General features: G+C 56.2%; 1 protein-coding gene and 1 long non-coding RNA gene across 6 annotated transcripts; one reads left to right on the top strand and one right to left on the bottom strand.

The window, feature by feature from the left end:
* The first annotated feature begins 800 nt into the window (after nt 1-800).
* RIPOR1 (RHO family interacting cell polarization regulator 1) lies at nt 801-25,308 on the top strand. 5 transcript variants are annotated; one of them, XM_059667752.1, is made up of 22 exons: nt 801-961; nt 16,520-16,646; nt 16,765-16,917; nt 17,061-17,139; nt 18,381-18,404; nt 18,501-18,554; nt 18,693-18,845; nt 18,947-19,010; nt 19,106-19,149; nt 19,228-19,353; nt 19,759-19,907; nt 19,982-20,111; nt 20,193-21,863; nt 21,948-22,069; nt 22,832-22,964; nt 23,200-23,335; nt 23,459-23,620; nt 23,888-24,046; nt 24,185-24,381; nt 24,470-24,553; nt 24,666-24,756; nt 24,894-25,308. In XM_059667752.1, the coding sequence occupies exons 2-22, from the start codon at nt 16,543-16,545 to the stop codon at nt 24,989-24,991; spliced, it is 3,933 nt and encodes a 1,310-aa protein (XP_059523735.1). In that variant the 5' UTR covers nt 801-961; nt 16,520-16,542; the 3' UTR covers nt 24,992-25,308. The 5 variants fall into 5 exon arrangements, with proteins under 5 accessions (XP_059523735.1, XP_059523736.1, XP_059523734.1 ...); XM_059667753.1 differs by lacking the exon at nt 801-961 and adding an exon at nt 8,258-8,415; XM_059667751.1 differs by lacking the exon at nt 801-961 and adding an exon at nt 15,013-15,695 and having other exon boundaries at nt 21,951-22,069.
* LOC132217466 (uncharacterized) lies at nt 13,139-16,520 on the bottom strand. Its single transcript, XR_009448898.1, has 2 exons — nt 16,003-16,520; nt 13,139-14,254 (listed from the first exon to the last, which is right to left on the bottom strand). It is a non-coding gene; the product is annotated as an uncharacterized LOC132217466 (long non-coding RNA).
* Nucleotides 25,309-25,871: the final 563 nt, after the last annotated feature.

Raw genomic sequence — 25,871 nt, 5'->3', positions numbered from 1 at the left:
CCTAAGGCTTAGGAAGAGCCACCCTCAAGGGGCCAAAGAGCCACATGTGGCTCTCGGGCCGCAGTTTGCCAACCACGGGTCTAGACACAAAGAAGGACAGGCTAAGTGCCAGGCCTGGAACAGAGGAAGCGAGGCTGTTTGGAAGGAGTGAGAGGAGTGCAGTTTTGGGAACAGGGGCACAAAAAAAGACTGGATGGGTCCTTTCTCTTCTTCAATTTTGGGTTATTTGTTTGCTTAGCAAATTGGGGAGGGAGGCGCATCTCCGAAATGTCAGGCAGCCTGTTCGGCACTTTTTGTTTATTTATAGAGCAATTCAATTCACCAGTGTTTACTAAACTCCCTGAGCAAGTGAGCTGGGCCCAGCCATGGAGCAGGCAGAGGTCAAGCAAGAGAAAGGGCCCAAAGGTGGGACCCCACGGAGCAGTCTCAGGGGAGAGTCAGGGGTCCCTTGGGCTGGAGTCGGGTGAGGGACCTGAGGCCTGAAGGAATGCCCAGCGGATCTGCCAACCTCAGTCTGGTGGGGAGCAGGACAGTCCTGGAGAGACCCGCGCTCTGAGAGGCCGAGGCCAGGTCTGAGAGGTCCCACCTCAGCACATTCTCTTCTGTGTGACGTGGGAGGTAATTAACTGGGACCCTAACAGCTGCCACCGCCACCCTTCAGGAATTCTGGCCCTCCCTGCATGCCATCTAGGCCGCACTCCCGCTGCACAGCTCTGTGGGAGAAGGAACTCTCATTAATCCTTTCTTCAGATGTGCTGGCCCGGGTCACCCACATACCAGTCCCTTTGCTGAGAAAGTCTCTGCCAGATCCCTGGGCTCTCAAGAGCCCGGGCTGATGGGGGCCTTCCCCACAGGCCAAGAGCCTGCCAACTCTCTGCCGGTCAAGGGCCTTTGGGCGCTCAAGGATCCTGACTCAGCTGACAATGGCATCTGGGGGAACAGGTGAACCCTGGAGGGGAAGGTAAGAGTCCTGGGTCCCACCCCAGCCTGGGCACTGTGGTGACCTGTGGGCATGGCCTTGCTCTCTCCACACTCAATAACTTTTGAGATTCAGGACCTCTGAGGCTGAGAATCAGGCACAGTGACTCAACCTGGATCTAGCCTTGTTGTGTGGAGCCCTGGCCAAGAGTGGGTGGCCCTTTCAGAAGGGGTTGCAGACAAAGGCTATGATGCGAGAAGCAGAGGACATTGTGAAAGCAAAGAAGAGGCTCCTGACCTAGCCTGGGCTCCAGGGAAGGTATCTCACAGAAGTGGTGTCTGAGCTGATGCCTAAAGGGTAGACAGGCGTTAGCCAGGTGAAGGAAAGAGGGAAAAGATGCCCAGAACAGCCTGTGCAAAGATGTGAAGGCTTGGGAAAACGGGTGTATTCAGGGAACACAGAAGTTCCGTCTGGCCCTGGCCAGTGTGGCTCAGTTGGTTGAGTGTCATCCTGTGCACTGAAAGGTCACTGGTTCAGTTCCTGGTCAGGGCACATACCCAGGTTTTGGGTTTAATCCTTTGGTCGGTTCGTGTACAGGAGGCAGCCAATCAATGTTTCTCACATCAATGTTTCTCTCCCCCTTCCTTCCTCTCTCTCTAAAATCAATAGAAAACATTTTTTTAAAAAAGAAGTTCAGTCTGGCTGGAGCTAGGACCTCCTGGGGAGTAACTGGCCAGAGATAAAGGGCCAAGGGGAAACTGAGAAGGGACAGGGTCAGATTTGCAGAGCCCAGCCTGCTGCCTGTGCAAGATGGACCAGTCCAGGTGGAACCGAGGACCCTAAGAGGCCAGACAGAAGGTGCAGGTGGTACCCTGGCCAAGGATGGGATGGTGGGGCTGGGGAGGACAGGGCAGACCTGGTGGCTGAAGGAGGTTGAGAGGAAATGCCACCCAGACCAACGTGAGGTCTTGTGGGGAGCAGTTCTGAGGAGAGGAGATGGGGTCAACTTTGCACAATGAGTTTGGGGTGCCCAGGGGTCATTTTAAGGGGGAATGAAGTGAGAGATAGTGGGCTGAGACTCAAGCATCCCTCTGGGGATGAAAACAAGGCCTTGGGAGTTGTCGAGATGGTTTGGAGAAAAGTGTCAAGGTTGAGGGAAGGGGCCCAACACCCCGAGGAGCCCGCGAGGGGCATGAAGAGAGCCAGAGGGGCAGGTAGAAGTGTAAGAGGAGCGGCCAGAGAAGCCAGAGGGAGTTTCGGAAGAGGGAATGGCTCTGCCTCTGCATCCAACACTCCTGCAACAGGCAGAGGAGGGGAGGGCTGAGAAGTGGAGGGTCAGGGAGTATTTACAAAAAGGCTTGAGAGTGTGGAGGAGGTTTTAATGGTGGTGATGGGATCCGCCACCGGGAATGAGTGTGAGCAGGGCTGTCACACAGGGCTGAACAGGTTGTGCACTGCACACTTCAGTGACCATCCATTAAGGGAAAAACGGCTTGGGGCCAGGGCACAACCCCTGGAGCCCGGGGTATTTTGTGAAGCCTGTAACTGCAGTGTGGATACTGCACACACGGTGGCGCCAAATGCCAACGCTGTACTGGGGCTTGGCTGAGGCAGGGCTGGGGCCAGTTTGAGGATCCTCTGCCCCAGGGTCACCATTGGATGGTGGAGGGTATTGGCAGATGCCCTTGGCTAGAACCCTCCCCACCACAATGCCCTCCAAATCTCTGTCAGAACAGTTCTCCTAGCGGTAGGAACTCAGAAATAAATCACACACCACACACTGTAGCCTTTGTCAGGAGGCCCCTCCCCCATTCTGAAAAGGTCCCAGGGGAGCAGCTCATCCCATGACCTGGGAGGGGCACCGACGTCCCTCCCACTTGTCCCTTAGGAGAAAGGAGTCAGGAAGGAAGGAAGGACGCCTGGCCCAGCCCGCGGGGACACAGTCGCCCCACACCAGCACCGCCCTGCTCAAAGGTCCCCCTGGAGGCCAAAGCTGGATCAGTCGGGGCCAATGACAGGCCCAGCCCAGCCTGGGGCAGAGTCCCCAGGGAAGTCACCTGTTGAGCCTGTCGACCCTGGACGAGTGCAGGGACCAGCCTGGAAATGCCGGAATAAGTACGTAATGGCCATGTTGTCTTTGAAGACAATGACATGTTCATTGCAAACCACTCTTTAGTGTAAGTAAACACAAAGAAGAAAACAAAACCAGGTGAAATGACAGTGCCCAGAGCTGGCCACTGCTGGCAGGGGATCAGCCTCCTGACAGCTCTCAGGGTCAGACGATGCAGATCTGACCTGAGGAGGCTCCGCTACAGAACAGGCAGCCCTTCGGGTGTGGTCTCCCCTCTGTCTCTACTGTGCTGAGCACCTTCCCCTACTCAGATATAAAACCCTCTCTCCCTCCCCTACCTGACCGGACCCTGCCACCCCTGAGACCTCCTTTCTTTCCACATGACTCAAATACAGCCAGCTCATCTTCGAGATGTTGTCCCCTGCCCCTGCTGTTCCGGATTATTCAGTGACCGTTTCCTTCTTGTTATTCAGATCTCAGCTCCCATATCACTGTCTCAAAGAGGCCTGCCCTGCCCACCCTGACTAAAGTGGCTCCTCAGCCCCATCACTCCACGTCACATCACCTGGCTTATTTTCTCCACAACTCTTCCTCTCTCTGAAGACGTCTTACTAATATGTTAACTTGATTATTATCTGTCTACTTTGGCTGGAGTGTAAACTCCTCAAGAGTAAACTTGCCTGTCTAGCCTGCTTCTGTGACCCCGGCATGCAGAATGATGCCAGGCAGGCACATAGTAGGTGCTCAGTCTATGCCTGCCATCCTTTTTCAGTGCTCACAGAGCATCTCAGGGTATGCACGAACCTCCTTCAGCCCTCTGTATCCCGCTGATGGTCACGAGGGTTGTCACCCCTTGATCCCTGATTATACAAGCCAATAATCAACACCCTCAAACACAGATCTTTTCTTGCCTGTGTAACTTTTTGGAATAAATTTCTTGAAGTGGAACTGAAGGGTGAAAGGGTAGTTTGCACTTGACATCCTGAAAATACTACATTTATTTATTTATTTATTTATTTATTTATTTATTTATTTTTAATCCTCACCTGAGGATTTTTTTCCCATTGCTTTTTCAGAGAGAGTAGAAGGGAGAGAGGTAGAGGGAGGGAAAGAGAAAGAAACGTGGATGTGAGAGAGACACATCGACGGGTTGCCTCCCACACATGCCAGTGGTTAGAGCATCAGCCCCATGCACCAAAGGGTTGATTTCCAGTCAAGGGCATGTACCTCGTTTGCAGGTTTGATCCCTGGCACCAGTCAGCACGCGTGTGGGAAGAGGACCCACATGTCCAGCTGCCTTCTGAACACCTCATCCTAGATGGATGGTCCCCAGCCCCCTCAGATACCACCTGCCCAAACTGACCACTCACCTTCCCCTAACTTGATCCTCCAGACCTCCCCACATCATTGAAAAACACCAGCATCCGCCTGGCTGGTGTAGCTCAGCTGTTAAGCGTTGACCTATGAATCAGGAGGTCAGGGTTCAATTCCCAACAGAGCATATGCCCGGGTTGCGGGCTCAATCCTCAGTGGGGGGCATGCAGAAGACAGTCGATCAATGATTCTCTCTCATCATTGATGCTTCTATCTCTCTGTCCCTCTCCCTTCCTCTCTGAAAGCAATAAAAATACATTAAAAGAAAGAAAGAAAAACAACATACACCCATCACCCAGGCCCCAAACCTTGGCATCATCTGGGCTGCCTCCCACTCCAGACCCCACATCCCATCAGTCACCCAGCCCTCCATCTGCCTCCTGGACATCTCTTAAATGTCTCCTCTCTCCATTCCCTCTCCAAGGCCACCATGACCTTGGCTGGAAAATAATAGCAGCCTTTTTCTGCCCTACCTGCCCCCTCCATGCACTGCCTGAGTGACCCTTGCAAAGCACACATGTGACCACAAAATTCCCCAGCTTAAAGCCCAGGTTCCTCATCACCGAGGGTAAAATTCATGTTCCTCAGCCAGTTCCCAGGGCCTCTCATGACTGGCCGTATCCCCAACACAGACTCACACAATTCTCCAGCCACAGTGAGCTCTTGTTCCTGCCAGCAAGAGAGGCTGCTGCTCGCTCCCATGCCTTAAACTCTACTGCACTCTCTACCCCAGACACTCCTCCAAAAATCTATCCTCTGCCTGCCTATGGTGCCCCAACAACTTGCCATGTTAAGGGCTCCTTCCCTACAAAGCCTTCCTAACCAGCACACTCACTCTCTCACACACACACAAACGTGCACACAGACACAATCATGATCTCACACACACTCATTCGGTGATACAGGAGGTGCAGAGACTCTGGGAGGTACCTGCCCTGATCAGTGAGCCCCCATAGGCAGGGTCCAGGTGGCCTCACCTCTGTCCTCCCACTTCTTCTTTTTTTTTTTTTTTTAATTGATTTTTTACAGAGAGGAAGGAGAGAGATAGAGAGTTAGAAACATCGATGAGAGAGAATCATCGATCAGCTGCCTCCTGCACATCTCCCACCGGGGATATGCCCGCAACCCAGGTACATGCCCCTGACCGGAATCAAACCTGGGACCTTTCAGTCCGCAGGCCGACGCTCTATCCACTGAGCCAAACCGGTTTCGGCGACACAGGTCTTTTTTAAAAATATATATATATTTTTTATTGATTTCAGAAAGAAATGAAGAGGGAGAGACAGAAACATCCATGATGAGAGAGAATCATCAATTGGCTGCCTCCTGCACGCCCCCCACTGGGGATCGAACCCGCAACCCAGGCATGTGCCCCGACCGGGAGACGGGGAGTCTAACCATGACCTCCTGGTTCATGGGCTGACGCTCAACCACGTAGCCACACCGGCTGGGATCTACGTCCTTCTTTTCCCCATGAAGCCCAGTGACTTCCACTCTGGCCCAGGTACTCGTTGTGACAATGCAGAGACGTGGCCAGACACAGGACAAAGTGATTAATTGACTATGAAAGGTGAGGGAAGCATCCATTAAAAGTGGGAATTTTCTGGAAGTACAATCCTGGAATTCCAGACTGAGAAAGAGTTCCACAGTCAGCACAGGGATGGCACGGGGACAGCTATGCCACAGCAGGGGCCAGCATGCTGCCCAGCCCTGAGTGCTCAGTGGCTATTTGTAAATAAATTAATAAACAACAGAGTACTGGTAGTGGGAGGTGAAGGGGGGAGGGAATGAATTCGAAACATATTAAGGAGGCTGGATCAACAGAACTAGGAGGCTGAAGGAATGTGAGGGTCAGGGAGGAGGACATCATGCATTTACTCATACAACTCACTCATTCAAAAAATATTTATGTTTTAATTGAGAAAGAGGAAGAGAGGGAGGGAGAGAGGAAGGGAGAGAAGAAGAGAGAGAAACATAGATTTGCTGTTCTACTTATTTATGCATTCATTGGTTGATTCTTGTATGTGCCCTGACTGGGGATGGAACCTGAAACCTTGGCATATAGGGACCATGCTCTAACCAACTGAGCTACCCGTCCAGGGCAAAATATTGCTTAAACTCCCATTGTGAGCCAGAAACAGTGGTGACTGGGATGTCCATTGCTGTTGCCCCCGCACATCTTAGAGACTGGAGGGAGGTAGGTTTAGGCACGTGAGCACACATGGGCATGCATGCTGCCTGGTGGTAATGACTGACACGAAGGCATGAGTCCACAGGACATGGGGACAGATCATAACAAGGAGAGGTTGTCTTCAGAGACAGTGGTCAGAGGATGCCTTGCTGAGATGATTTTAGAGATGGCAGGAGCCAATGGGTGTCAGTTCGGGCAGCTCTGGAGGGGTCCAGTATGTGGCTCACGAGTGCTTTGTAGACATGAGGACAAAGGAAGAAGAGTCTTCTGGGGAAGGTCATGAGATCCAGTGTGTCATCCAGAAGCTCTGGAACAGAAGGCTCTTGGGCACACAGGAAAGCTTTGGGTGGATGGAAGCCCTGAGACTGGATTATACTAGTATCTTGCGGGCGGGGGGGGGGGGGCGGGGGCGGGGGGAGATATAAAGAATCCAGTCCCTGGAAGCAATCAATCCCCAGGCTTAAGACTACAGGGAAGGGAGTGCTGACAAGGGAAAAGAGGAGGAGGGCCTGAGAGCCGGGAGAAGGTGAAGTGTGTCTCTGGTAAGAACTGGTGAGGGAGAGGATCAGAGCTGAGAGCCTCTGAGGTCTCCCCCTGCCCCACCTCTCAGGAGTATATTCAGGAACCTCTTTTTTCTTTTTAAAGGATAGTTTATTCATTTTTAAAAAGAGGGAGAAGAGAGAAACATCCCACACACCTGCCACCAGGGATCAAACCCACAACCCAGACACGAGCCCTGACTGGGAATCAAACCAGCAACCTTTGGTGCATGGGACAAAGCCCAATCAACGGAGCCACACCAGCCAGGCTGTTCAGGAACCTGTTAAAGTCCCTCAGACCACTCCTGGGCGTGTCTGTGCTGCCTCTGAAGGTGAAGGACTACAGACCTAAAGCCTGAGTGGCCCAGGGGCCCAGCCCAGAGCATCCAGGTTGGAGAGGGCCGGTGGTGTCTGATCGATGGGAGGGGTGGGGGAGTGGAGCTGGCCCTCTGACACCAGTGTGGGTCAGCTCTCAGCTCCACCTCAACCCGCTCTGGTGGACAGCCATCAGGGTTCCACACCCCTCATGGGAAAGGACTGGGCTCTGGCCCCGGTGGCCAACATGTGCCCCAGGCCCGGATAACTCATCCATGCTAAGAGCAAGACCTAAGACTCCCTGGATGTCTTACCCAATGAATGGTGACTGCCTGGCTTGGCTCAGAGCCCAGATGGCGGCAACCTGCCTCCACAGCAGGGAAACCGAGGCTGGCCCAGAAGGCATGGCTGAAGGGGTCCAAGGCTAGGATTCAGGCCTCCCTGTTCCCCTTTTGAAATTGGCCCTGATTCCTTCCTCTAACCAACCCAACCCAACAGCGGCCGCCCCAGGAACTGTTTCAGGCGGTCACAGATTGGGGGTTGGGGGTGGGGAGAAGAGGTGCTGAAAAGTCTCTAGAGGCCATGGAATCTGAGGCGGGCACCAGCAAGTGGGGCTCTCGGACGAACCCGGTTTGGGGGTATGAGTGGGAAGCAATGGGACTGCCTTGGCCAGCGGTGCCCGTAGAGCCGCCCTGTTCCCGCCGATCCCGAGCGCTCTGGCCACCCTGACGTCCGCCAGGGTCCCGCCTACCCGCAGGCTGGTGGACTCCGCGGGCCACCGGCTGCCCCGTTAGCCCAGAGGGCGGAGCCAGCAGTGGGCGCCTTCGGGGGTGCCCGAGCTGCGGGAGCGCAGTGGGTGGGGCCCAACGGGCCGGGGGAGGAGCGGGGCTGCAGGGCGGCGGGTGCTGGGAGAGGCGGGCGCCGGCCGCGGCGACAGCGGCAGCTGCGGTGCGACCAGGCCAGGCAGCGGAGAGAGCGCGAGGTCCGCGTAGCCCAGCTCCGCCATGTGAGTGTCCCCGCCGTTTCCGGGAGCCGTGGTCCGGGTGGGGGCTGGAGCGGCGGGTCCGATGCCCCCCCCCCTCTTGCCCCCCAGTCCCCAGCCAGCGCCGCCCCGTAGGTCCCGGATCTATTGCCCTGGCTGCGGCCCTGTTCCCCATACCCGGGCCCCGGGCCGCGCGGTGTCTTTCCTCCCCTCCCCCTGGGCGCGGAGGACGCAGCTTCGCCCCACAAAAGCCGTCGCCTGCGGCCCTACCGCGCCCGGAGCTGCCTCCTTCCAACCCACAGCAAGTCCCAGGCGGCCGGTGCCCCGGGCTCTGGAGCGGGCCAGGCCTGAGGGCGGGCCCTCGGCGCCAGCCTGGGCCCTGGCACGGTCGCTTCCCGGGAGCCCCGCTGCCTTCGCCACTGGAGAGGCTGAGCTAGGAATGGGGAGGAGGCGAAAAGGGGTCCAAGTCGGCCTCCAAGATGAGCTCATCTTCCCGGCCCCACCGACCGACCTAAGCCGCTTTGGGGCCTGGCCCGAGGTGTCCGAGCCTGGCCCGGGCTTTCCGCCCAACCCGGTGCGGCTGAAGCCGGAGAGGATCGCCCCTGCGCGGTGGGAGAACAGACCCTGTCCCTGGGAATTGGAGGCTGGTGTGGGGTCTCTGCAAGCAGCCAGGCCTGAACACCCTGCAGAACTGGTTTGGGGAAGGGGCTGCTCACCAGGGATGAGTTCCGTCTCAGCACCCTCTTCTCCCCGGTGAGGCCTGAGTGCAACTTCTGAGATTGACCCTTCCAGGCCAGTTCTACCGGTTGCTCCTAAAGGATGTTCAGGCTGGCTGGTGAGCACATTCTAGGTGCAGTCTCATATAACAATAACGGTGCCCAGGCACCATCAGTGGGGCCTGGCCCGGGGTCTGTAGTATTCAGCGCCCCCACAGCCTTCTTGGAGGGTTCTGGCAATCTGGCAGATGCAGAAACAGGCCCAGAGAGGTTAAGTAGCATTCTCAAGGTCACACAGCTGGTTTGGAGAGGTGGGAATTAAAATTCTTGCCTCTGCACGTACTATCCACCTCCGTGGCAAGGAGGGGGAGAAGGGGGGGAGGGAGGAGGATGAGAACCAGAGAGTGAAGTACAAAATACTCCAGCAAGACACTAGGAGGCTCGACTTAGCTCCCACTTCAACCCTCACTCTGAGTCCTGGATCCTGTTGGGGCAACAGCCAGAGAGCTGGGAGCCTGAACTTGAGTGGGGGAGGGAGGAACACGCAGGGTGCCAGGATGGTTCCTCCCGGGTGGAAAAGCTGGCGGGTAGGGTGCCGCTGAGTCAGGACAACCCCTCGCAGAGCCTGGGACTCCACGCCGCTGGCCCCAGGAAGCCGCTAGGCTTCCAGCATGAAGCCTGCCGGCTGGGGAATGTGACCAGCTGACTAGGGAGGGGGCCGGCAGGAAGTGAGGCCACCAGGCTGCCTCCGCCTGGTTCCGGGGTGGGGGGGTCCCAGGCCGTGCTGCGCCCCTCTCCCTCCCTGCTCCAGCAGTTTGGCATGACGTCAGCAACCGGGTTTGGGGCATTGCCATGGAGACCGGGGCAGGCCCAGGAGGGTCCCCATTCTCCCTTGCAGCCCCCCTCGCCCGGGTTATTTTTAGCTTCTGTTTACCTCAATCGGGGCTGTCGTGGCTGGGCAGTGGGGCGGGGCTGGAATGGGACTTCCAAAGAGGCGATTGGCCTGGTTTGATTGGCTTGGCAAACCGCTGAACTGAGCCGTGCAGGTGGTGGGACCTCCTGTCTCACACAAGTACACCAGTTTGGGTGTGTAGAGGGCATTGGGGGTCGCAGGATCTGGAGTCATGAAGGTGGCCAGAGCTCCACTGCAGGCCCTGTCACCTTTGGGACCTGGGTTCTTTCCCATGTCCAGAGCAGACTGCAGGGCTGGTGTGAGTCCAGAGAATCCACTGGCTCTTGTCAGCCAACCCCCGGCTCAAGGGATTCAGTTCTTTCCTTTCCCCGCAGCAGAGGGAGATCCTGCCAATCCACCCCATGAAATGGTCACTCAGATGGATATGCCGATAGTCACTTGGGAGGAGTCTGGACCAACAGTAATAAATCCTGGTCCCTGTGGGACGACAGGGCTGGGTTGGTGGCAGCAAAGACTGAGTCAGAGAAAGAAAATCGATGGGACATTCAGCATGCTCTGATCTAGCCCACCCACTCAGTTCCAGAATTCCAGGGGACCCCTACCTTGCCCCATCCCAGGGAGTAGAAACTTACTTGCTGATATGAGAAAGTGGGGAAGGGACAGGGAAGCTTGTATGTGGGGTATGGGAGTTAGGGTAGGCCAGACTTGAAATCTACCCCTCCAATAGCTCAGGATCTGCTGTTCCTGTGTCTGGGCAGCTCAGTTCACTCAGCCCACCCCCCTCCCACCCCCCCTCCTTCAGGCCCAGAGAGTACTGCAGTGAGCCAAACCGACAGGCCCCAATCTCCAGAGTTCACAGTCTGGTTGGAAGACAGACCCTAAAGGAGAACTGAAGACCTAGTTATGTGGCCTCAGGGATCAGAGGGAGAAGTTATGAGATACCTAAAAGGGGAACCAACCCCAGGCAGACTTCCTGGAGGAAGAAGTCATAGGGTAAGACTTGAAAAAGGAGAGGGAAATTGGTCAGGGCGAAAGTAATTGAAAGAGCATAGAGGAGCAATGGGGGGTGCTGCTCAAATGCTGAAGAGCCTTGCAGGTATTGAGAGAGAATCTCAGGAGCTGGAGCAGAAAGACCATGGGGGGAGCAGGGGACTGTGAGGGGAGGAGTGATTGAAGGTATCTGAGGAAAGTGTCAGTCTTGTGGGTCATGTTAGAGAGTTTGGACTTTATCTTTGGAGCAGGAAGTTACCCATGGATATATCACAAGAGTCAGAATAGAGGGACATTAAAGATTTAGCGAGTCCTGCGGTCCGGCCTCCTGAGTTTGAATCCTGGCCCTGCCATTTACCAGCTGTGTAATCTTGGGCAGGTTAATAACTGTTAATAACAACAATTAATATTTGTGTGTTTTCAGTGTGGTAGTGTGTCTACCCCAATTTCCCTACCTCACATGCAATTCTGCCTTCCCCAAGCACCCCTTATGGAGGAAAGTATATCATTTCATTCCCCCAATAGCCCTGTGACAGAGCTGTTGTTATTATTATTGTTACCCTCGTTTAACAGAGGGGTATCCGAAGACCAAAGAGGTGAAGGAATGTCTTGCCCATAGCCAGTTAGCCTCAGGTTTCTCATCTATGAAATGGGACTAATAAGACATACCCATAAGGCTGGTGCTAGAATTAAATGAAATGATGTTTGTCAATTACGGTGTCATGCAGTGATGGCGAACCTATGACACGTGTGTCAGAGGTGACACGCGAACTCATTTTTTTGGTTGATTTTTCTTTGTTAAATGGCATTTAAATATATAAAATAAATATCAAAAATATAAATCTTTGTTTTACTATGGTTGCAAATATCAAAAAGTTTCCATATGGGACACAGCACCAGAGTTAAGTTAGGGTTTTTCAAAATGCTGACACGCCGAGCTCTAAAGGTTCGCCATCACTGGTGTAGTGTCTGGCCTATAGAAAGCACTAGGTAAAGCACTGTTTTTGGCATTGTCAGGTGACTGGAATTTTAAGGAGAGCACTATTGTTATTGAATAAAGAATAGATCAACCTGGCCTGTGTGACTAAGTGGTTAGAGTGCTGGCCTGTGCACCCAAGGGTCACAGATTTGATTTGATTCCCAGTCAAGGGCGTGTACATTGGTTGTAGGTTCACTCCCTGCCCCTGGTTGGGGCACTTGCGGTAGGCAACCAGTTGATGTGAGAGAGACACATCGATGTTTCTCTCCCTCCCTCCTGTCTGCTCTCTCTGAAAAAGAATGGATCATTACGGGTAAGAGTGGAGACAGGGAGTTCATTAAGAAACTGCAGTAGGGTTCTAGGTGAGAGTTGGTGTAGCTTGGACCTGAATTCTACTTGTTGGGTAGAGGAGACGGGGGCAGGATCCAGAGATGGCAGAAGGTGGTGGCTTGGTGGATGTGGAGGGTAACAGAAACTGAGGCATCCAGCATGACTCCTAGTTTCTGTCTCATGGAACTGGGTCAATAGACAGTGGAGGGAAGTGGTGAATTCAGTTTGGGACTTACCAAGTCAGCACATCCCTATAAGCCCACTCCGCACTGTCATTCAGCTTCGGGGAGACAACAGGCAGGCAGTTGGAAACACAGGCCTGAGGCTCAGAAGAGCAGTTTGGACAAAGAAGAGATAAGGAAGCTGGCAACATTTAGATGGCATTGAACTGTGGGAGGTGTACACAGCCCAAGGGTGGGAAGAATGAGCCCCAGTTGGGGATGGGGAGAAAGACAGATCCTCTGTGGGAAAATAAGATGTGCAGCCAGAGAGCGGCGGTAGACCAGGGGCATGTTGCCTCTTGAAATTCAAGGGAAGGAAGGGCTTACGGAAGAGGAGGAGAGCCACAGAGTGAAAAGCTTTGCGGAGATCAAGCAGAATAAGGACTAAACATTGGACACTGGATTCAGCAGCAGGGAGGCACTGGTGACCTCGCCCAGACCAGTCAGGGAGTGGTGGGTACAGAAGGCGGTCCAGGATGAGAAGAGGGGGGGGTGGTGTGGAGAGGGAATGGAAGCACACATCTCTTCCGTAAACTTGGCTCTGAAAGGGGGTGAGGGGTGGGGTTGCTAGAAAAAAATCATGGGTCCACAGAGGGTCTCATTTCTTTGTGTAGTTATTTATTTAAAGTCAGCTTGATTTGAAATATAATATGCATACAGAACGGACACATTCAGTGGTACAGCTCGATACATTTTCACAAGGGAACACAACTACATAGGATTAGGAAATAGAACCCAGATTAGGAAATTGAACATCAGCACCTCCCTGGAAGCCCTCAAGGGTAACTACTATTCTCAAGGGTAACTACTATTCTGATTTCTATAACCATAGATGAGTTTGGCCCATTTCTGAACTTCGCATCAGAGGAATCATATCTATATCTTCTCTTGTGGTCTTGCTTCTTTCACTCAGCATCACATCATATCTGTAAGATTCATCCATATTGTTGCATGTAGTTTATTCTTTTTGTTGTAGAGCATTCCGTTATCAACTGATGGCCATTTGGGTAGTTGCCAGGGTTGTTTTCATTTTTTATGTGGGAGTGACTTGCATTTGTTTGAGGCCTGTGGAGAACGTCTGAAACTCTCCTATGAGAAGGGAGAGAGTTGACTAGGATTTCTCCAGCGGGAAATGAGAGCCCGGCCGAGGTTGAGAATTGCTCTGTAGTTCCAGCTCAGCTGCTGGGCCAAGGCCTCTGGCAGCTCCTGCCAGCCTGTGTGCAGGTGCAGAGAAGTCAGGGAGTCAGGTTGTCCAGGGTTGGTTTCTGCCAGGTAGGAAGAAGCACAGAGTGCTGGAGATATTAGCAGCAGGCGAGTGACGAGTCATGGCTGTGGATTCAGGCTGGGAGAAGGGTGTGCAGGGAAGGTAGGGAAGAGAAGGTAGGAGGGAGCTGGCAGAGGGAAAGAAAGCAGAGGCGGATTGTGAGCTCTGTGCAGGGTGGTGTCTGTGCAATTCCGGCTATATCTCCAGTTACTGGCACATGCTGGAGTCATGTGGGCCCTCTTCCCTGGGTCGGGGGCAGTGCCCAGGGTTGTCATTCAGTGAATAGTTGAATAAATCAGCTGAGAGCCCCAGAGGTCTCAGGTAGAAGCAGGTGAGGTGGGGGTGACGGAGAGTCTGAAGGTTGTAGTCAGTGTGGTTGTGATTGAGGAAAGGGGCCTTCCGGAGCCAGGTGATAAGGCTGGGGTGTTCCCGTGGCTGGGGAGCGGGGAGCTGAAGGATGCAGAGGCCAATGTTGGACAGGCAGTTCACTGAGTGCATATTTGCTGATGTAGGGTGCATAGCACCTATTTTTCAAGAAGGGAATAGGCGATAGCATTTCTCAAACGGGGGTCCTTGGACATCTGGCATCTGAATCTATAGAGGGCTGGTGGGCTTGTTGGAAATGTAGATGCCTGAGTCCACCCTAGCTTCTTGGGGAGAAAGGAAGCCCAGTGCAACAGAACTAAGCATCAAGGAGCAAGAATGCTTGAGATGGAAGAGCACCTGCCCCTCTGAGGACATGGGATGCCCAGTGGACCCTAGGCATGGTGGCCTCTATCCTGGTTGGAGGTGGACAAGGGGTTTTCTTTCTTTTTTTAATTATTTTTTAAAATTGATTTTAGAGGGAAAGAGAGAGATAGAAGTATCAATGATGAGAGAGAATCATTGATTGGCTGCCGCCTGCAACCTGGGCATATACCCTGACCAGGAATTGAACTGTGACCTCCTGGTTCATAGGTCAGTGCTCAACCACTGAGCTACCACCTCTAGGCAACAAGGGGTTTTCAAAGAAGAGTTACTGGGCCAGGAAAGGGCTCACACTAAGGGGATTGGCCCATGGGAGCTGGAGGCCAGGACGGGGCTCCGCCCTAGGAAGCAGCTTCTGTTAGACAGGAGGCCCTGCCTGGACAGTGGGTTCTCTTGCCTGGGACCTGGGGTGGTGGGGAGGGAGAGTGCCCAGACTGAGCACCCCCTCTGTGGGCGATGGGCGGGGGTTGGGGTGCATGGGGCTGTACCCAGTTCTTTCTCTGCTTCCTTCTCCGGGCAGCAACACAGAATATCCCACACTTTTAGCTCCTTTGCCTTCTCAGCCTCTCTGACCCCTCATGGTCAGCGCCTGACTGTATGCCCTCCATCGGCACAGCCCCTCCACGCAGCTGCCACTCTCTAGCCTTCACACTCAGAACCCCAACTCTCAGCCCTCTGTGTGTTCAGCCCTTTTTCAACACGCCTCTACAGCCACGCTGTGAGCCCCCTATGCCAAACTGCGCCCAATGCAGCCTGCACTCAGTGTCCTCATTCTATTTATCCTTCCATATTCAGGGCTTAACTCCCTTTACCCACACTGCTGATCCCACCCGTGAAGATCCCCGCCAGTCCCCTCTCGGAGGGGAACCTCCAGGCACCCCTCCCAGAGGCGGGGCAGGCCGAGGCCCGGGTGCCCCCCTGGTCCGCCCGTCCCGCCCCATCCCGGCGGGCTGAGTCAGGCGGCAGGAACTGGGCGGGGGGCGGCGCCGAGAAGAGCTGAAGCCGGAGCCAGTCACTGGGAGCGAGCGCGCAGCCCAGCCTGGCGGGCGACGAGTGGCCCCGGTCCGGCGGGGACACGGGGCGTGGGAACAAGCGCGGGGCGTGGGGGGCTGTCCCGGACCCACCATGAACACCAAGAAGAAAGGTAGGACCCGGCGTGGGGTTGCGAAGGCTCAGGAGCTAGCTCCACGGGGTGTGGGCCGAATTCTGGGGGCTAGGGGTGCGTGTTTCTCCGGGGAGGGGTGGGGGTCCATGGCAGATCTCTTCCTGCTAAGGGCGCGGTCGAAAGCGTCTGTGACTCAGTTTCCAGGTCGGAGTCGCTGGAAAGTGAAGGGGGCGGGGCACTTCTCGGCACTGCCCCCCACTCTGGGAATCCCCCGGCTTTGGGCGCCGGGAGGGCCCTGGCGTCTGGGCGCCTGGGAACCGATGGGAGCTGGAAGGGAGCAGCTTACCCGGAGCGGGCGGGTCGCAGGAGCCAAACCCGCGCCGGCCGGGCCTGTCGGGCAGCTCCGCTGGGCTCAAAGCGTGCACCCCGCCCCGCCAGGTGACCTCCAGCGGCCTTACTGGGTGCGGGCGCGGAGCTCCTGGTCCACTTTGGGGGGAGACCAGGGGCAGGGCTGCGGAGTCTGCCCCGCCCCCGGGTAAACAGGCGCTTCCGCACATTCTTCGCGCGCCCCGCCCCTTTCCTGCCCCTTCCCAGCCCGGGGAGGGTCCCCGCGCGACCCCCCTTCCTGCCCCCTGCGGCGGGCGGAGCCTGCACCTCTGCAGGAAGTGGGGGCCGAGCCGAGGCCACGCAGAGTCCAAGGCCCAGACGCCCGAGGCAGCCCTGTCATTAGCGCAGTGGCCGGCGGGGCTGTCGGACTCCCGTCGTCAGGCCGTGTCCGGCAACAATAGGATACGGAGGACGGGCCGCGGGGTGGGGGTTCAAGGGCCCGATTGGCGCTGGACACCCGCCCTCGCCACCCCCAGGGAGCCCCGCGCGGACTCATTCCATGATGTCCCTGTCGGTGCGGCCGCAGCGCCGCCTGCTCAGCGCCCGGGTCAATAGGAGCCAGTCCTTCGCAGGCGTCCTCGGCAGCCACGAGCGGGGGCCCAGGTACGCAGCAGAGGGGGGCTGATGGGGTCAAGAGGGTCGGACTGGGTTGGAGCTGAGTGTGCAGTGAGGGTTTGGGGGATTCCTTCCTGGCCCTTTCTGAGTGCGGCCTCTTCTTCAGGAGCTTCCCGGCCTTCAGTCCCCCGGGGCCCCCGCGGAAGGCCCCTGCGCTCTCTCGAGTGTCCAGGATGTTTGCAGTGGCGCACCCAGCCCCCAAGGTCCCGCAGCCAGAGCGGCTGGACCTGGTGTACGCTGCGCTCAAGCGGGGCCTGACGTAAGCAACTCCCTCCCTAGCCCCTGTCCTCTTTCTGCTAGTGGGAACCTTCCCCAGCCTCACGCCCTCTCCCCACTGCCCGCGCCCTGGGCAGCTGGAGGCTGTAGAGGTAAGCTAATTTTTGTTGTCACCCCTTTCCCCAGGGCCTATTTGGAAGTACACCAGCAGGAGCAGGAGAAACTCCAAGTGCAGATAAAGGAATCCAAGAGGAATTCCCGCCTGGTGAGTGAAGGGTTGGTGAGGATGCCCTGGACTACTAATGCTTTTTGCCCTTGTAGTGGGGGGGGGGGGGGGGGGGCGCGGGGGACGGGGGACTGGGCAGGGCCAGCCCTGGGTGACATCAAGGCTGTTTTCTGGTTTGACTTGGTCTAGGTGTGACTAGAAAAGGGGATATTAAAGAAAGGTTGGGGACCGAAACCGGTTTGGCCCAGTGGATAGAGCGTCGGCCTGTGGACTGGAAGGTCCCAGGTTTGATTCCGGTTAAGGGCATGTACCTGGGTTGCGGGCACATCCCCAGTGGGGGAATGTGCAGGAGGCGGCTGATCGATGTTTCTCTCTCATCGATGTTTCTGACTCTCTATCTCTCTCCCTTCCTCTCTGTAAAAAAATCAATAAAATATAAAAAAAGAAAGGTTGGGGAAGTTTCTATCCCCACATTCCCCAGACTGTGCACTTTCTGCAGACTGTGCACTTTCTGCCCTGGGACCCAGTGCCTGCCCATGTGAGCTTCCAGTGGGGTGGGTGGACCCCCACAGACATGAATAACAGGAGATTATATTGTAGTGGTATTGAGGGAGAGCCATGGTTCTTCCTAGGGAACAGCTCAGGGCTTCCCAAAGGAGGAGACGCTTCTGCTGGGTTTTGAAGGATGAATAGGAGTTCCCTGGTAGAGGGAACCACGCATGAGGCACAGAGCACTCTTCCTAGGGGTTGCAGGGTTTGCAGGAAAGGGAGTGGGCTAAGGGAGGGACCCCAGGGAAGAAATGGGGGGAAGGGTGCTGGAGGGGTCTTGGGGACCATAGCTTTTCACCAGTACCCAGCAAAGTTCAGGCATGTGGAAAGGTTGGTCAATTCCTGCTTTGACTGGAGTGGCTGTGGATTATGGTGTGAGGGGGAGGAAGGCTGTAAAGGAGAGGAGCTAGCCTGCCAGCATAGCCAGTTTGGCTCAGTGAATAGAGCATTGGCCTGGTCCCTGAAGGGTCCCAGGTTCAATTCCAGTCAAGGGCACATGCCTGGGTTGCAGGCTCGATCCCCAGTAGGGGCTGTGCAGGAGATAGCCAATCAGTGATTCTCTCTCATCATTGATGTTTCTATCTCTCTCTCCCTCCCTCTTCTTCTCTAAAATCAATAAAAATACATTAAAAAAAAAAAAAAGGAGAGGAGCTAGATGGGTTTGAGTAGCAGGTGCCCTGCTGGAACACATACTATACCTTCTAAGTGCTCCCTCTCATCTCTCCCTGCAGGGCTTCCTGTATGACTTAGACAAGGTGAGTATATAGAGAATGGTGTTGGAAGAGGTTGGCCCATGGGGGAGGATAAAGGGCCCTGGGCTTCAGGCTCCTCCTGACACACCTCTCCCCCAGCAAGTCAAGTCCATTGAACGCTTCATGCGACGGCTGGAGTTCCATGCCAGCAAGGTACATGTGCAGCATGCATGAATACATGTGCGGGGTTTGGGGTTGGGTGTTTTAGGGAGATGGGGGTGCTAGGCCCTGGGTGAGCAACGCCAGTAGTGAGTCTCAATCCCCCCACTGCCACTCCACTCACCTGCCCAGATCGACGAGCTATATGAGGCATACTGTGTCCAGCGGCGTCTCCGGGATGGTGCCTACAACATGGTCCGTGCCTACACCACCGGGTCCCCAGGGAGCCGTGAGGCCCGGGACAGCTTGGCCGAGGCCACGCGTGGGCATCGAGAGTACACAGAGGTGAGGGATGGGTGCCCAGGAGGCAGAGGCTCAGGGTGTGGCAGAGCTGGTGAGAGGGGACTTATTGTTGACCCTCTCCTGTCCCTGCCTGTCCCTCCCAGAGCATGTGTCTGCTGGAGAGTGAGCTGGAGGCACAGCTGGGAGAGTTCCATCTCCGGATGAAAGGTACTGAGTGGTGGGGGCAGACCGGTAGCAGGGAGAGGGAAGTGTGTGCCTGAGACCCCTCCCTCAACATGGCTCTTCTTTTCCTCCACTCCCAGGACTGGCTGGCTTCGCCAGGCTGTGTGTGGGTGATCAGTATGAGGTATGAGGATGTGCAGGGAAGGGCTGGGATGGCAGGGTCACAACACCAAGGGCTGCCTCATCCTGCTTGTTCCCTTAGATCTGCATGAAATACGGGCGTCAGCGCTGGAAACTACGGGGCCGCATTGAGGGTAGTGGAAAGCAGGTGTGGGACAGTGAGGAAACCGTCTTTCTTCCTCTGCTCACGGAATTCCTGTCCATCAAGGTTAATGTCTCTGCCCAGGACCACAGGACACATGATCCTGTAACTCCAGGACCCTGTGAACCCCTTTTGACCCTTACAACCCTGTGACCCACCCCTCCTGGCTCCATGGCCCTGTGAATATGTGATGCCATGATCTTCTGACCCTGTGCCTATTTGACCCCCTAAGTCCCCATGAGGCTGTGATCCCCATGACCTCAATGACTACAAGGTTAGACCTCTCTGATCCCCATGCTCACAATGTGTTTCAGGCTTCCATGGCTCCATTACCCAGAGAACTCCCATCCCTGTAACCTCCTCATGACCCCATGACCATTGCAAAACCTCTATGCAAATTCAGATTTTTGATGTCCCATGATCTCATGACCTCTACACTCTTGTGACCCTATGATGCATTCTTGGCTACAGGTGACAGAGCTGAAGGGCCTGGCCAACCACGTGGTTGTAGGCAGCGTCTCCTGCGAGACCAAGGACTTGTTTGCCGCCCTGCCCCAGGTTGTGGCTGTGGACATCAATGACCTCGGCACCATCAAACTCAGCCTGGAAGTCACATGGAGGTTGGTGGGGTTGAGGAGCTTGGGGACAGGGACAGGAGCCAATGGCATCTGCTAACAGCCTCTTTCCTCCCCAGCCCCTTCGACAAAGATGACCAGCCCTCAGCTGCTTCTACTGTCAACAAGGCCTCCACAGTCACCAAGCGCTTCTCCACCTATAGCCAGAGCCCACCAGACACTCCCTCGCTTCGGGAACAGGCCTTCTATGTGAGTCACAACCCAGGCTCAGGCCCCACCATCCCCCAGGGGTCTGAAAATGGTCCTGAAATGCCCTTTCCTCTCTCCCAGAATATGCTGAGGCGGCAGGAGGAGCTGGAGAATGGGACAGCATGGTCCCTGTCATCCGAATCTTCGGACGATTCATCCAGTCCGCAGCTCTCGGGCACTGCCCGCCACTCCTCAGCCCCAAAGCCCCTGGTGCAGCAGCCTGAGCCTCTGCCCATCCAAGTTGCCTTCCGTAGGCCTCAGACCCCCACCTCCGGGCCCACGGATGAGGAGGGGGCCATGGCCCCAGTCCTGGCCAATGGGCATGCCCCCTACAGCCGGACTCTCAGCCACATCAGTGAGGCCAGTGTGGATGCTGCCTTGGCTGAAGCTTCAGTAGAGGCTGAGGGCCTAGAAAGCCAGGGACCTAACCCACCTGCACACCCAGATCCCACCCACAGGGAGCATCCTGGTCCCGACCCTCTTGCCCTGGACCCTGGACATTCTGCCACTCTCAGTGCAATAGGCCCTGCTCACACATCTACAGACCCTGTCCCATCTGTATATCTAAACTCTCTCCACAAGACTCCAGACTGTAGCTCTCCTGAACTTCCAGGTCCTGCCCACACCACTTCAAGCTCTACCTGTAGTGCCATAAGCCCTACCAGCAGTGCTCCAAGTGTCACTCACCCTGCCACAGGCTCTACCCACAAGCCCAAGTCCTCTACCCTCACTGCTACAGGCCCTACCCCCATTGCCATGGGCTCAGGCCAGACCACAAGTCCCACCCACAAGTCAGTGCTTTCTACCCTCACTATTGCAGGTCCTAGCCCCAACACTACAGGCCCAGTCCAGACCACAAGCCCCAGCCACACTGTCACAAACCTGACAAATATTGTCACAAGCCCCACCATCAAGCCCATACTCTCTACCCCCACTACTACAGGCCCTAGCCCCAACACTACAAGCTCAGTCCAGACCACAAGCCCTAGCCACACTGTCACAAACCTGACAAATATTGTCACAAGCCCCACCGTCAAGCCCATACTCTCTACCCCCACTACTCCAGGCCCTACACCAAGTGCCCAGAGCCCAGCCCAGCCTACCACAAGCCCCACCCACACCACCACAAGCCCCACCCACACCACCACAAGCCCCACCCATACCACCACAAGCTCCACCCACACTACCACAAGCCCTACTCACAAAGCCAGTATGTCAACTCACACTACTGTAAGTCCAACCACCGATGCTAAGGACCCAGTCCAGACCACCAGAAGCCCCACCCACCCTGTCACAAGCCCCACCCTTATAACTGTAAACCCTTCCACTTCTCTAGACCTTGCCACGCTCCCCAGCCCCTCTGCACACACAGACCCCAACCCACTGTCCCATAGCCATCCAGCTTCCACTCCCTGCACTCAGGCAGATCCCATAGCCCCAAGCACCTCCCACCCAAGCCCTGCCTGCTCCAGTTTGGAACCCCTTACATGCCCTTCCCCAGACCCCCCAGAGCCCATCCTTCAGAACCCAAGCCCCCCTCCCTCACCCTTAACCGTTGGGCCCCAGCATTCAGACTTTAGCCCGGCCACGACTGCCCAGGCCCCAGTTCCAGGAGCAACGGGAGGAGCTGGAGACAGGAGGCTGGAGGAGGCACTGGGGGCCCTAATGGCTGCTCTGGATGACTATCGTGGCCAGTTCCCAGAGCTGCAGGGCCTGGAGCAGGAGGTGATCCGCCTGGAGAGTCTGCTCATGGTAAGGAGGGCCGGGTTGGGCTGTGGCAGCACAGGAAGGGCAGCCAGGCTGTGGCAACAGCTCTGACTCCCTTCACAACCGCAGCAGAGACAAGGCCTGACTCGCAGCCGGGCCTCCAGTCTTAGCATCACTGTGGAGCATGCCCTGGAGAGCTTCAGCTTCCTCAATGAGGATGAAGATGAAGACAACGATGGTCCTGGAGACAGGTGACGGGGGCTAAGTGAGATGGGGTTCGGTGAGGGGGAATAAGTGAGGTGAGTCCAGGTGAAGGAGTAAGGCAAGAAAGGAGAAAGGTGAGGTGGGGCCAGGTGGAGCATATGAGTAGTGCAGCCAGACTGGAAGTGGACAGGAGGGGTGGACTTGCTTGTGGGTGCATCTGTTTATCCCTCCCATGTACGCCTCATGTGTCCTTGATGCCCTGTTTCTAACCCCATCTATCCCTAGTGCTTCTGACCACCCTGCAATGTCTGCTTGCCCTGCAATGCCTGCTTCCCTCACCAGTCCCCATCCGCTCGTGAGCCCTTTCAGACACTCCCCATGGCTATCCTGGAGAGCCTGGCCCCTCAGCTCTCTGTGACCAAGTGGCCTTTGAAAATTCCAAGTTGAGGGTCATGCCCAGCCCCTCCTCCATCTGCTGCTGCCCAGGTCACAGCCCTGTGCCCTGAGCCCCTTGGGCCACAACCCCTTGCATTTCACATTGCATAGACCATCCCCTTGCAACCCCACAGTCCTAGCTGGATGTGGCACAGAGCAGATGGACTCTGAACACCACTGCTACCACCTGCTGGTCCCAGCCCCTTTCTCCTGGAAGTTCTCCGTGAACTTACCCATTGTCTGTCTGTTGTCTGTGCGTCTGTTCTTCCCTTCTGGGATGGGGGGGGGCGGGGGCGGGGGGGCTTAATGAAAATACAGTGGTGACCAGATGGTGATATGTACTCCTAAGAGGGTTGCCACAATTTTTCTCTCAGGCCCCCAAGCAGCCTGGAGCCTAAGGCTGAAGACGGCCACAACTCACCCAGTGCCCGCCCCCTCAGCACGGAGTGTCCAGCTCTGGACACTGCCTTGGTCCAGCACCTGTACTACTGCAGCCGCCTCCTGCTGGTGAGACTAGTGGCCTCCCCCCTACACTCCTTTTACCTCAGGGAACTCTCCACACCTGCTCTGAGTTCCATCCCCAATGCCCCAGGTCCCTGGCATCTGGCTCTTACTGAACACCTCCCACACTCTGGCTCCCTCTAATCTCTCCTAATGCATGCTGGGACTTGTAGTCCCTGGGCTTCACTCTCCCCAAGTTCTATCCTGAGATCTGAGCTACTTGGCCACCCCTATTCTCCAGAAACTGGGCACATTTGGGCCCCTACGCTGTCAGGAGGCATGGGCCCTGGAGCGACTGCTGCGGGAGGCCCGAGTGCTCGAGGTGGTATGCGAGCTAAGCAGGCGGTGGGAAATCCCTGCTACTTCTGCTCAGGAAGGTAAAGCCCCTGTGGGTTCTGGCTTGGTGACTGCCCTGAAGCTCCTTCCTTGTTCTTCGCCACCTACACTTGTCTGCCCACCTGCCTACTCGGTTGCTGACGGTCTCTTGCACCTCCTCACAGTGGTGCAGTTCTCAGCCTCTCGGCCTGGCTTCCTGACCTTCTGGGACCAGTGCACAGAGGGACTTAGCCCCTTCATCTGCCCTGTGAAGCAGGTGCTCCTCACCTTCTGCAATCAGTATGGTGCCCGGCTCTCCCTGCGCCAGCCAGGCTTAGCTGAGGCTGGTAAGTAGGCTGCCTACCTGCCCCCTCTGCCCTCCCTTCTCAGATCCCCAGTGATGGGACCGCAGGGAAAGCCAGGTCAGCTCACACAGACGTGCTGAGCTGAGCATTGAGAAGAAATAGCAAAGGCTTGTGCCTTGGTGCAAGAGGACCCAGATGGGTAGGGTTTGGACAAGGGGCCCCTGGACCTGAGCCTGAGGTGGGAGCACTCTTTCCTCTAAGGGCTTGGGTCCATCCAAACCCTGAGGTCTTTGGCACTGCTTCCCACAGTGTGTGTCAAGTTTCTGGAGGATATGCTGGGGCAGAAGCTGCCCAGGAGGCCCCAGCCAGGCCCTGGAGAGCAGCTCACTGTCTTCCAGTTCTGGAGTTACGTGGAAACCTTGGACAGCCCCGCTATGGAGGCCTATGTGACGGAGACGGCTGAGGAAGGTGAGGCAGTAGCCCTGATCACCAAGTGCCCGACACTATGTGTGGGCCTTGAGGTCTGGATGAGGACATGAATGTACAGAAGACCCCACCCCAGGAAGCTCCTTGCCCTGCTACATTGTTCCAAGGTCCTTCTTTCAGTGTTACTGGTGCAGAACCTGAACTCAGATGATCAGGCTGTTGTGCTCAAGGCCCTGAGGTTGGCACCTGAGGGGCGGCTACGAAGGGACGGGCTTCGGGCCCTCAGCACCCTGCTCGTCCATGGCAACAACAAGGTCATGGCTGCTGTCAGCACCCAGCTCCGGAGCCTGTCACTAGGCCCTGCCTTCCGGGAAAGGGTGAGAGCGGGGCAGGGCTCCCTTGAAGGCAAAGGCTGGGGTCCCAGGTTCCCAGTGTCTGGCTAAGTGCCCTCCTACCCCTACCCAGGCCCTACTGTGCTTCCTGAACCAACTCGAGGATGAGGACGTGCAGACGAGAGTGGCTGGCTGCCTGGCCTTAGGCTGCATCAAGGTGATCCCTGCCAACCAACCCCTTTATTTCCCCTCGGGACGCCCCCAACCCTGGGCCCTGGGCTTTTTCATCTGCTCCAGTGGGCCCACCTCCGTGCTTCCTCCTCTGATAGGCTCCTGAGGGCATTGAACCCCTGGTGTACCTGTGCCAGACGGACACAGAAGTCGTGAGGGAAGCTGCTCGGCGGAGCCTGCAACAGTGTGGTGAGGCTGGGGGCTGGGAGATAAAGGTCAGGTAGAGTTCTGGGACATTTTGGCTGATGGGGGTAGGGGTGAGATGGGGTCAAGGGTGGGAGGACCAAGGCCAGGGCTACTCCTGATTCCATCCTTACTCATTGCAGGGGAAGAGGGACAGTCTGCCCACCGACGGCTAGAAGAGTCGCTGGACGCCCTGCCCCGCATCTTCGGACCCGGCAGCATGGCCAGCACAGCCTTCTAAACCCCACACACTGGCTCTCAGTGCCACATCCCCCCACTTTCAGGGCTCACCAGGTGGCAGGGAGGGTGAGGGCTGGTTCCAGACACCCCTCCCCCATGTATTCCTATCCAAGAAAATCTAATATATTCTTCAGTTGCCCTTGGGGTTGGTAGAGTCAGTGCCTGCAGTCAAGTGCCTCCCAGCCTCAGCTCAGCACACTTGCCACAGATCAGTGCCCCGGGCCTGGCCATCCTGCCTCTGCCCCATCACACCTCCCTTGGTTTTGTATTTTATTTACAGAGTTTTACAGAAAATAAAAAAGCAAAATGCCTTTCCTACATGGCCTGACCTAGTGTACTCCTGATCTTCTGGTTCCAGCACCCTTTGGCTGTGGCCTTCCTGACATGCCCACCCTCCAACTGTGACAATGACATGTGCTTTTGCCCTGGAAATCTGGGTGGAAGAGAGCCCAGGGGCTGGAAGTGGGCTTGAAGAAGAGGGCAGAGAAAAAGGGTGGTGGCGTGTTGCTGAGGATCAGCCTGCTGGCTGGGCGTGCTCTGGGCCTGGAAGCGAGGGGCCCAGGCTGGAGCCAAACCACGGAGTTGGCCTAGAGAAGGCCCAGAGAGCCAGTCCTGGGAATGGCTCCCCAGCGGCTAGCACCCTGCTGCCAGGAGGCAAAGGGGAAAAAGCAGGCAGAGAAAAAAGGCGTGGTGGTGGCTGGAGTTCCTGGCCACCAGGGGGCAGAAGAACCCTGTCCGAGAATGCCAGGCTTCTAGATTTCCCCTCAGCCCTGGCAGCTTCCTACAGAGGGCACTGAGCACTAGGCGCTCCTTGAGGGCCGGGTAGTAAGAGAGAGCAGATCCTTGCAGAGGGGAAGAGCTAGGGCCTGCGCGGCAGGAGA

The sequence above is a fragment of the Myotis daubentonii genome, chromosome 15, assembly GCF_963259705.1.
Source record: "Myotis daubentonii chromosome 15, mMyoDau2.1, whole genome shotgun sequence".
Lineage (NCBI taxonomy): Eukaryota > Metazoa > Chordata > Mammalia > Chiroptera > Vespertilionidae > Myotis > Myotis daubentonii.
Note: the sequence above shows the minus strand (reverse complement) of the source record. Positions and strands in the feature narration are given on the sequence as shown.

What these genes read in the sequence shown, in the direction of transcription:
- RIPOR1 (XM_059667749.1), top strand. An exon ending in GCGCTCAAGCGGGGCCTGAC is followed by an intron (nt 16,918 to 17,060) that starts GTAAGCAACTCC and finishes CCCTTTCCCCAG; the next exon opens with GGCCTATTTGGAAGTACACC. An exon ending in CGGAATTCCTGTCCATCAAG is followed by an intron (nt 19,354 to 19,758) that starts GTTAATGTCTCT and finishes TCTTGGCTACAG; the next exon opens with GTGACAGAGCTGAAGGGCCT.